This window comes from Python bivittatus, unplaced genomic scaffold, assembly GCF_059951505.1.
Source record: "Python bivittatus isolate LINGU-HERP-01145 unplaced genomic scaffold, Pbiv_v1 ctg000020_np1212, whole genome shotgun sequence".
Lineage (NCBI taxonomy): Eukaryota > Metazoa > Chordata > Lepidosauria > Squamata > Pythonidae > Python > Python bivittatus.
In genome coordinates, this window is record NW_028277030.1 from 117,830,587 (window position 1) to 117,842,849 (window position 12,263).

Sequence of the window (12,263 nt, forward strand, 5' to 3'; positions counted from 1 at the left end):
TTCTGGTGTAAGCAGGTTTCTGAATAGAGGACTAAATGGCTAGGGAGTTCATGTTTATTGCCTAGAGTGAAGTCTGACAGGACTTGATAGAAATGGATTTCATGAAATCCATGTGAGGTTTGCTTAAATCTACAGCGACCTTTCTGAAGAACAAGCTGCTTCTACCACCGTGCTAATAGTTCATACAAAAAGTGTCCCATGCACTGACCAGCTGGTTTCACAAAGCTTATATCCAAATTTGGTGGTTCAGCTATTGTGTATTTGTTCACAATACAATTATTAGAGTTTGAAATGTTCAAGAGGAGAGACAAGAGCAGGAAATAGCTAAGTATATCAATGACAGCTGAGGGAAAGCAAGAGTGGGATGGAAAGAAAGGCCCTGGGAATATCAGATAGTTGGTGGGCCGCTAGGATTTGCCATATTGGAATATTGGCAGTAGTGGCTGAGGAGAAGCAGAGAAGGGAGGAAAGGTAAAATCAGATGGGTGGGCAGGCGTGGCATGCCGGGAGCTGCTTGGGAAGGAGGGGAGAGAGGGGGGTCATGCACAGCAGCTTTGCCTGCTTACTCCATAAACATCCCTCGAGGGTTTTGTTTTGGCTGAAATAACAACCCCGTTTTGTTTCAGCTGAATCATGGCCCTTCTGGAATGGGTCAGCAGAACTTGCAATACGGTATGGTTGTTTCTGGTTTGAAAAAAAGTATATTTTCCATTTCATGCACTCTTGTAACTGATTCATATGCCATCTTTAAACAAACTATACAAAGAATTTAAAATGGGATCAGATTTTTCTTGGAAAAAAGTTGATAAATATCCAAAACCAGAGAAATATTTTATGTGTCACATCACTCACAGCTAACAAGGCAAAATACTGTAAGAATATATTTTCCAGAATGCAAAGACTCAGATGCAAGACTGTGAAGCCAGTATGAAAGAATTTCAGTGACTGCTGTATATGTGAGTACTGTTTATAACAATTACTGTTCAAATTTCCTATACCTCTTTTTCCTGCCTGCTTTGCACAAAGGACTAGAAGCAAATCTCTTTTGAACAGTATTGTTTCCCTGTGTTCCTTGTTTTGGTAAAGGCCTGTTCTACTATCACGTTGTTTATTTTTAACTATGTGAAAACTATCTAGAGAAAATATAGTATATTTTGTACTGTCTGTTTATACAATGTTCTTGTTATACAAAGTTCTAATTGTTCATAATTACACAATTATGAACTGTTTAATAATGAATAAATAGGAGATAGTATATAGTACTCTCCCTTTCCAGTGTACGGTATGACACTACAGGTAGTCCTTGCTTAACAACCACAATTGGGACTAGCAACTCTGTCGCTAAGTGACTGTCCTGTGCCTGATTGCCTAATTTGTATTTTTTGTTTTTCCCTCCCCCCCCCCCGACTTGCAGAGAGGAGAGATTGCTTAAACAAGCTATCTCTTCCTGAGCTGCTTTTTTTTGCAGAACTTCTCTAAAAACTGGTGCTAGCCCCAGGTTAATTAGCACCCTTGGCCAGCTTGGGCTGCTATCTGAAATTGGTAAAGGCCCTACTCAGTTTCACCCCAAAGGCTTTCTTGTGCTATTTGAAGTGGCTCTGGGATCGCAGCTGCCAGCACACTAAGCAAACAGCTGGCACCAAGGCATTCCTTTCAATGTGTATTCCCTTTGAATGTGTACATTCAATGCATGTAAATACAAACATTAATTTCCCCTTGCTAATTATCCCAGAGCAAGAGGTGAGAATGTCAAGGGGTGGGAGAGTGGGGAAAAGGGGCTATAAGATTTACCCCTTTTTCTCAGTTTCCTTGTGAGTTGAGTTCCGGAGCATGAACCTTCCCCACCATTAGGGCTCACCCGGCTGTTTTGGGGTCATATCCTTCTGATGCTATAAGTATTCAGGGGCAATTTCTTAATAAACTTTTTTCAAGATTTATTAACATCCTGGCATCTCCCTTAGTGTTCTCAGTCCTGCAAATTCTAAATTAAATGTCAACATGCAGATTAACAAAAACAGTGACATGGTTGTTTCGTGATCGTGATCTTGAAACGGCCTCACTTCTGTGGTTGTTAAGCGAATCACCCATAATTGTTAAACGAGACATCATGACCACAACTTGTGGTTTTACTGCCTGCTTCTCCATTGACTTTGCTTGTTGGAAGCCAGCTGTGAAATGCACAAATAGTGATCAGATGACCATGGGATGCTGTGACAGTTGTAAATACCTGCCCATTGTGAAGTGCCTAAAACTTGATCATGTGACTGTGGGCATGCTGCAACTATCATAAATGCGAGGACTAGTCATAAAGTTATTTTTTCAGTGCTGTCATAAGTTTGAACAGTCACTAAACAAGGCAGTCGATAAGCGAGTACTTACTGTATAGGAAAAGAAACAATAAAAGAGATGAAAACTTCAATATAAAATCTAAAATATCAATCAGTGGAAGGATGACTACCAGAGCTACTATGTAAAGGCAGTGAAAGCCATGGAAAAATACTGTTCTTCACCTTATGCCTGAAAACTCAGAGAATTATTTCTAGGTGAGCTTTAAATTATAGGAATTCTCTGAAATGGGTACACTTCGGTGTGGATACTAGCCTGGCTCATATAAATTGGAAAAGCTCTTCTGGTCTGGACTGATTTATGTAGGAACAGGCAATCTTTTAAGTACTATAGTTTCAAGCCATTTAGGACTTTAAAAAACATAACCAGCATCTTGAATTGCATTTGGAAGTGAATGGGTAGTCACTGCAGCTGCAGTAATAGTGGTGTTACACCGGTAGTCCCCAGTTTAAGAATGAGTTCTGTTCCCAAGGTCTGTCCTTAGTCGAATTTGTATCTAAGCTGGAACAGTATTATTGTATAATACTGTATAAGTAGTATTGTGTAATTAATTCAAACCATTTTTGAATTTAGCTTGGTCTAGGATGCTCACAGTTTCCCAGTTGAAACTATGGTTGAGTCTGTCCATGTGTTATGAGATTAAGGAGTTTTCATCATGTATTCTGACTGCTAGTTGGTGTTCATGGATGCACTCTGCTAGTCTTCTGCCTATCTGTCCTAAATAGTGGCTGTTTACTCCTTACACTGTATGTTGTAGTTCACACCTGTTTTTACTTCTTGGGCTACTGGGTCTTTTGGTTTACTTAAGATGTTTTGGATCTTAAGGAGGCTAAGGCTAAGCTATTTTATGTACTGTATACATTTGAATTCTTAACATCTAACAATATACATGACAATGAACATTGACCATATTTTACTGATCATTTGAAAATATACATCTGAGTGAACAATTCCAGCCTGTCATGCATATTATTCATGGGAATAGCTCAATTTTACATGGTTCTTATTTGTTGATATACATCTGTGTTTCAGAAAGAGATGAATGTTTGATCATACTAACTTTGTATTATAGATATTGTTGCTATGGTGACTTATATTGGTAAATGTGTATTGTTGATCTTGCAGTGAGAGTAGAGGAAAGGTAAGAAGTCAAGAATCTATTTGTCACTGAGTGAGAGATCTTGCACGTGCAACCATTTCTAATAAAAACACAAATTGTTCAACTGGAAAAATAGTTACAATTTTTTTTTAAGTCAAAGTCTTGATATGGTTGTGGCTTGTAATAACAAAGAGTACCAGTGTGAATATATTATGCATAGAATCCAATGTGATTTGGCCTGTCCTCCTGCTGTTGCTTGTTCTCAAGTTTGGCTTTGTAGAGTAGAGAGACATGCTTAGACAGAACTGGGGGTGGATATGAGAGGGAAGATAAAGTTTTCTTGCAGGAGTATAAATTTATTTATGTATAAGCTGGTCTATGACTGCAATAAATATTGGTTTGATTTGTTTATATATTGTTGGATTTCTTCTTTTGTATTAGGATTCCAACATACTGTCATTCTTTCTGCTGGTGAACTCAAGAGACCAAATGTTTATTTGGAATCAAAACAGGCATACTGAAGAGTATGCTATGTTCTCCCCCTTTTGCCTTAGGAAGTAATGAAAACCATTTTTTATGGGAATCTTGTTTTGAAGTGTGTTTGAGCAGATCTACTGCTTAAACATACTTGGCAACAACATTTATAAGTTGAAGATATATAGCTTCTTATTTTAATTGTAAAAAAGTTATCTGTTGGCAAAGAGTATTTCAAAATCAAAAAAAAAGTGAGGAGATATGTATAGTGGAATTTGCTAACAAACTAGAAATAGGATCAGCTGCTATCTTAAAAACTTTTTATAGAAATTAGTGAAGCAATTAAAGATTTTAATATGATTCCGTTGATATAGGGAATCAGCAGCTGTGGCACACAAACCACAGAAGGAAAACTGCAAGGAAAGAGGATATGAGAACAGGAGCCCAGAGCAGAAAGGAGGAAAAAGGCGAAACTAGATGGGGAAATGAGCAGTCTATTGCCTATTAAAAAAGCCCATTTTATCTTCAAGTTCTACCCTTTCACAAAAGGTACCTGCCTTCTACATTTCAGTTGTTAATGAGTTATAATTTGAACATAGAATAGTAGGATACAGACTTTTTCCTTTTCTCCCTCTAGTGGTAAGACTTAAAAAAAAATTGGTGGTGGCTGTAGCTATGACATTGTCCTTTTTTGCACTGGTAATGGTGGTGATAATGTTTTTTTTCCTTAGATGCAACAGCAAATTATTAAACGTCGGAGATGTTCTGACAAGTTTTGACAACACAGGAAATGTTTGTAAGTAATGAGTTTTGTTCTTGATTATGATTGTTTTATTAATAAAATGTAGTATACAAAAATCTGTACCAAAATATTTTTTCAATGTGAATATCACTCAAGGACAGGAACTAAAAATCAGAAAAAGGAGAGAAAGTAACATAAGTGCTAGAAAGAAATAATGTATTGTGCGGAAGGCCAACAGGTATTCTTTATAACAGGTATCATAAAACCAAACCAAATATACAACTTATACAATTTTATACAAGTAAAATCTGCATGTCTTAAACAAAATAAGATAAAATAACATTTAACACAACTTATTGTTTAAAATCAACCACAAAGGTGGCATATATTAAAATGAATATTTTATCATTCATTTTTTAAATATAGCAACAGCAAGCATGAGATGTAACAAATAATTTAATAAGTGCTTATGTTGAATAGCTATGACTTTAATTTCATTTGAAACATTTTCTTCCTGGTATAATGATCTTAGCATAGGAGTAGTATAAATTGGTAGTATAAATATGTGTCATTGGTAGTATAAATACATGCCATTCTCTTCTAATCAAGCATATTTGTAATGGGGCAGCCTGCATATATGTAAACCTCTTCCCATCTAGTCAGCAACTTCTTGTGTTGCATCAGAAGATATTTCTGAATTTGCACTGTACTTCAGATAGTTAGTAAAGTAGTGCTATTCCCTGAAGGTGGGAGTTGAAATCCCTGCTTCACACAAAGCCTTGAAAACTGATTATAGTATTACAGGTTTACATATTGCAATGGGCTGTGAGAATAACCTTGGGAGACAGGAGGAAGAGCTGCAACCTAGACAATGGTCTGAAAAACGAAATCTGAGTCCAAAGGAGGTATGTGGTTGGAGTAAGAATCTCAGAAGGTTCCCTCCCTAGTTATCTGGAAAGTAAAGGCAGGGGAGGGGGGAAGTGCTTTCAGACTTGCAAGAATCTGTTACTATAACCTTACAATAAAGGTAATATTATTACTCATGGTTTTGGTTTCCTGTCTGGACTACCTCAAAGGGCTGACACATATTGTATATTGCACAGTAACGCCTATAAGCATGTTGATATGCACAGACCATATTTTAGAAGAATAGAAAATCTTTTATCTGTGTAGAAAAAATAAGTCATTTGAACTTCTATAGCACTATTAGCTATTTATCCTCCAAGCTGAAAGACCATTTGGCCTTTGTTTCTTTTGAAAAACATTTTGTAATATCATTGCAGAAAGACACTCAGATATTCAAGAATTTGCTGAATTCATTAGCAGCATTGCAGTGATTTTACTGCTGAAATTGACAATGATGCTGAACTGTCATCAATCAGTAACACTTTTGTTTAAACTCCTTTTCCCAGGAATTAAGTGTCTCTATATACATAAAAATGGGGTACACTCAATAGTTGATGTAATCTTATCTCTTACATTTTTCTCCAGTGCATTTGTAGAGTAAATGTCACCTGGCATCCTACACAGGCTCAGACAGTCACAATTTGCTTGCCAGTCATAGAATCAGCATCTTCAGAAGGGAAAGATGTTATCTCTGTCACATAGGCATGAAGAGATATCCTCAATCCCTCTCTTAGATAGAGGTAGAAACACTGATTGCTTTTAAAACAAAGGTAGACCTCCAAGAGGAATGAAGGAAGAAGGTATGTACTGGGGCTAGGAATAGGATGGACTGTCCAGGGAAAAGGAATTTTCAGATAAATTGAAGCAGAAAGAAAAGCTATTTAAAAGTCTTCTACTGTTATAGAACCAGGTAAATATTTACCTGGGATTCTCTGATTTTTTTTTGTCCTGTGCATTGCTAAATATCTCTGTTTTTCTGGTCATCTATACTTAATGTCAGCTTTTCTTTATCCATACTTGAGATTGGGCAGAAAGTTATTAATTGTATTTACAGTCTTTTTGTAATTTGTATTATTAAATTAAAGCATATCCGGTTTCCTAAATGAGATCATGCTATCTGAGTCAACCAGCACTATTTTGTGGTCTACCTAATTGTTGCATGCATTTGTACAAATATCTCATAAAGTCAAAAAGGGCTTTTGTATTTGGTCTGTTTTGTATTTCTTTTTTAAAAATAAAGTTTGATTTTGTTTATCTCTTGTGAGGTTGGTCTGTCTCCCAAGGAAGGACTGAAACCTATAGTCACATGGCTCTATGGTATATGGCCAAAAGGTTACATTATAGAAATCATCTCATTTTTTAAGACCTTTTTAATCACTAGTAAGGTAGCTTAGGTCATGAGAACGTTATCTTACACATTGGGTTTAGGAAGATGCCAGGTGAGAGACTTCCCAGAAGATAAGTGGTAGCAGCAGGAACTGCAAAGGCATTGTCCCAAAAGGTAAGAAAGTGGAGCCATGGTATGAAAACCCAGAAGTCTTCTTTCAGACTTCTAGCCTTTTACCTTACAGACTTACCCATGCAATAACAATTTGCCAAAAGATATGTGACACAGCTGTGCACATAGGCCTATGAACAATATCTAAGCTGCTCTGAGTTGAAGAAGGGTGTACTAATATGACACATACAGTGTATATTTTACATACATATGACCTTCACATTCTAATTATCAAAGTATGTATTTCTGATCTTACCAGGTCTGATCTTGGCTAATTGTTTAAAGAAAAAAAAAAAGGTAGGGCTATGATTTCAATCAATAGAGGTGAAAGAGATGACATGTATAAAACTTCAATGGATATTGTCAATTTTTAAAATTTTATTTAGAATTATATAGTAAACCAGAGGATGTATCGAATGAAGATATAGAGGCTTTTTAAAATAAAATTAACCTACCACATTTAGATCATACAAAAAAACAATTCTTATTCGTTGCACTATTTGAGCTAGAGATTAAACAAATCATTTTAAAAATGGCAAGGGATAAAACACCAGGATTAGATGGATTCCATATTGAGTACTACAAAACATTTATAGATCTTTTGGTGCCAAAACTTTGTCAAATATATGAAGAGATATTTGATAATGGAAATTCATCACTGGCATTTAATCAGGCTTATATTACAGTTATACCAAAAGCAGGAAACGATCATATTCAGTGTGCTAATTATCATCCAGTATCACTGATTAATGTTGACACAAAGATTTTAACAAACAAATTACAGCAAGTGATATCATTTGTTATTAAGAATGATCAAGCAAGGTTTATAAAAACTAGGCAAGCAGCAGACACCATTATGTTACTTGTAGATTTAGTAGACTTGAATAAAAACAAAGATCAGTTTGTAATTTCAGATGCTGAAAAAGCCTTTGACAAAATACGCAAACAATATATGTTTGCCGTACTAAATAGATTCGGATTTCCTTTGGAATTTGTAAAGTGGATTAAGATATTATATGAGTTGCCCACATCTAAAGTAAAGGTTAATGATATGTTTTCTCCTACTTTTCCACTATTTAGAGGAACTAGACAAGGATGTCCACTTTCACCCTTGCTTTTTGATATTTGCGTGGAACCCTTGGCTTGTGCTGTTAGACAACATAGGAAGATCTACAACTCAGTTGAACACAAATTGGTTTTATTTGCAGATGACATTCTTTTGTTTATTTCTAAACCTCACACTACTATTCCAGTGTTGATGCAAAGGATAGATGCCTTTAGTAAAATAGCAGGATACTCTATTAACTGGTCCAAATCAGAATTGATGCCACTGGGTAAAAAATTGGTTACCCATTCATTTAAGGAATATCAATTCCATATTTATCCAGAAGCTATTAAATATTTAGGTATGTGTATACCAAAGGATATAACTCAGTTAGCAACATGTATCATAAATAAAATATATAGAGGGGTTTCTTCAGATATCGATAGATGGGAGTCATTATACCTCACTCTTTGGGGAAAGTTGAATGCTCTCAAAATGAACATTATTCCCAGATTAATTTATATTCTGAGAGGAATTCCAGTTTTTATATCTGGAAAATATTTTCAAAAAATAAATTCCTTGTTTAGAACATTTCAATGGGGTTCTTCAATTCCGAGAATATCTTTACAGAAAATGCAATTATCCATTAATGAGGGAGGATTCGGTCTTCTGAATCTGGAGCTATATCATCATGCTTACCTATTGTCAAGAATTAAGTACCAGAAGCCAACAAGTAGTATTAATTTTCTGATTTGGGCAACTTTGGAATATACATATATAGCACCTTTGGTTGGATGGACAGTATTAGGATCTAAATGTACTAAAACTCTAATATCTCTGGAAACAATTTCATCAGTTAGAAAGCTATGGAACATAATGTCTAATAAAAAAGGATTTGACCCTTTTTCCCATGCCAAATTGACTTTATGGGGAAATCCAACTTTAAAAATTGGGAAAAAGATGGTGATACGGAAAAATTGGATGGAAGTGGGGATATTGACTTTGGACCAACTGATAGATGATGCAGATGAATTTTAACATACTCTGACTTAAGAGATAAATATTATCTGTAACCCAATGGCAATATGTACAGCTACAACATTCATTAACAACATTGTTTGGACCAGCAGCATTTTCAGCTTTTGAGACATCTGAGAACAACGTGTTAAGTCCTTTAAATTTAAAAAACCTGCTATAGGTTTGTATATATATCTTATCAATAAATCAATTTGAAATGCAGATGTTAAGGGATGAGTGGAATAAAGAATTAGAGGTTTCTATATTGCCTAGACAATGGGAAAGTATCTTAACTTCTATACCAAGAGTGTCAATGGACCTTAAACTATGACTTAAACAACAAAAATTTTAAAATAAAATAAAAATATTTAAATAAAAATAAAAATAAAAAATATTAAAAATAAATTTTAAATTTTTAAATTTTTAAATAATTTTAAAATTAAAATTAAAATTAAAATAATAAAAATAAAATTAAAATAACATTTAAATAACAATATTTAAAATAAAATTAATAACATAAAATAAAAATAAAATAAAAATATTTAAAATAAAATAAATAAAATAAAATAAAAATATTTAAATAAAAATATTTCGAATTTATTGGACTCCACTATATCTGTATAGAAAAGGATTGTCAAAAACAGCATTTTGTTGGAGATGTAATAAAGATAATACTTCTTTAACGCATATGTTTTTACAATGTCCCATACCTATTAAGTTTTGTCAGAAAGTAGTGGACTATATAAATATGATTGTGTGACAAAAGCTAAAATTTTCATAGGATAATATTCTTTTGAACTATATACCTAGTGCAAGGAATTTGACATCTGGACAATGTAAATGGATTCTCTGTGCCCCTTCTATGGCCAAAAGACTGATATTGCAGTGTTGGAAAGATAAATGCATGGTCCCATTTATTCAGTGGATTGAAGACCTGATTGCACTTGCCACTTATGAGCGGATTGCCTATAGACTGTAGACAATTATAATGAAATATGGGACTCACTTATATAAAATACAGTAGGTTAAAAAAATGATAATCATATAAAACTATTAGAAATATATTTGTATTATATAAGCATATATAGAATCGAAATTGTTTATTGTTGTGATATATTAACACTTTTTTCCTCTTTGTTGTATTTTTTCACTTTTTTGTTAAACCACTTTCATGTCTTTTTTTCTTCTTTTTGTAACCAAAATTTTTTTAAAAAAATGTTTTTTTAAAACATGTATTTCTGAGGTATAGATATGCTTTACACACATGTGTGCATTATGATACAGGAACTGCATTGATGTGAGTTGGGCATAATTTTGTCTGTTTATTATGAGTTCAGAATATTCAGTGTGCTATGTATATGAAGAGGGTTTAATTGAAGATTGAAGTTTAATATATGATTTCTTTAAAATAAATGTTTACTTTGGCTAGGAATTTATAGCCTCTGCACTATAAAATAATGTTCAAGGTGTCTTGTCGTATATTTAAAAAGTAAAAAACCAAGATATATCTTAAAATGGTTAACAGATACAGCATTTGAGATAAAATGATTTTACAAATGTTATAACCCACTCCAATCCTAACAGAATATGGTGGGGTACACCAAAGTAGAGTGCAAAAAACAAAAACAGTACTAAAAGCTCAGTGTAAACAGTTAAAGTAATATCATTAAAAGTCAGTAATAAACATCATAGTACCCTTAAAACTAATCTAATTTAAGGACTGAATAAATACAGTGGTACCTCAGGTCACGAACGCTTCTGTTCACGAACAATTCGGTTCACGAACAGCACCGTTCGCAAAATTTTGCTACCGTTCGCGAACTCCACATCGGGTGACGAACAGGATTCGTGGCCATTTTTCCTGCTGTGACACGTGGTCGTGGCTTCCTGTAGGGAGGGGGACTCTCCCTCCAAACAATAACCGCTTCTCCACCCACCTTCCTGTCCTCCACGCCAGAAGTCGCCTCGAGCAAGGTTAGCGTTCTCTCTCTTCATACTGTACTGTACTGTACTTTGTTTCATATTTTTGTGGTTTAAAAAAAAATACATATGGTTCAGAACGGATTAACCGTATTTACATTGAACCTTATGGGAAAATTTGATTCAGGTCATGACCAATTTGGGTCGCGACCAGAGTCGCGGAACGAATTAAGTTCGTGACCCGAGGTACCACTGTACTTTGGAACAAAAGTGCCTTAATTTATGAAATGATAGTAGGTTGGGACCGTTCATTTCTCTGGGAGGACAATATTCCATGAAATGTGGGTCATGACAAACAGAGCCTGTTACCTGATTTTCATATCATCTCACAAGTATAAATAAATAAATATAGAAATTAAAAATAAATATAAATAAATATAGAAATTAAAATAAATAAAAATAAAATTGCTTCATGCTTTTCAATCTGATTTACGAAAACTACATGCAATACAAAATAATTCCACATGATTCATCAAATTAAATATTTTGACATAACAGTTTGCATCCATTTGGCTTTCTAGGTCCATTTATTCAGAGATTTCATTTGACACATAATTAACTTCCTTAAGTATCATCATTACATTAGAGAATCTACATATGTATAATACCAATTATCTTTGAGATCAAGATTAACAATGACTGTGCATGCAAAGTAACACCAAATCTTAGGTTAATGTAGAAAATATAATTATTAACAAAGGTTTTGCTTCTCTTTCAATTTCTTCATTTCTGATATTGTTTGTTATAGAAAGAGTATGCCACTCAGACAGCCAATTACCCATGTCACAATACAATCCTATTAAGAGTTCGGTTTCCTTCTAGTCAATTTATTTCAATATAGAGGGATATTTATTAGTGGATTTGACTGTTGGAATATCCTGAAGTACTCATTTGCAACTCTCATTCTCCATTTTTTGCTATTGGTGTGTGAGTGCACATTTTTTGGTATTGCTTTCAGATGTTCCAACCCAACTATCTTGTCTTTTTCCCTCAGTACTTCTCTATGCAGTTTCCCATCTGTTGAAACTTTGGAAGAAACTTTAATATCCAGTGCTTACTGCAGAACCATAGTCCCCCTTTTAACAGCTGTGATTGCCCTTAATCACACGATATGTTTAACTGGATCATGGGAGAGGAGTGTATTGTGGAATCTTCA

The 12,263-nt window shown here is 34.3% G+C and overlaps 1 protein-coding gene across 4 annotated transcripts in view; it reads left to right on the forward strand.

Annotated features, from left to right (window-relative positions):
- Nucleotides 1-12,263, forward strand: part of CAMKMT (calmodulin-lysine N-methyltransferase) — a 331,308-nt gene that overhangs the window by 36,965 nt on the left and 282,080 nt on the right. For all 4 annotated transcript variants that reach the window (XR_015797399.1, XM_088147696.1, XM_088147718.1 and 1 more), the window contains exon 3: nt 4,651-4,715. Coding sequence is in view for 3 of the 4 variants with exons in the window: in XM_088147696.1 (XP_088003822.1) it covers nt 4,651-4,715 (65 nt within the window). In the remaining variant the exon portion in view is untranslated. The remainder of the gene's footprint in view (nt 1-4,650; nt 4,716-12,263) is intronic.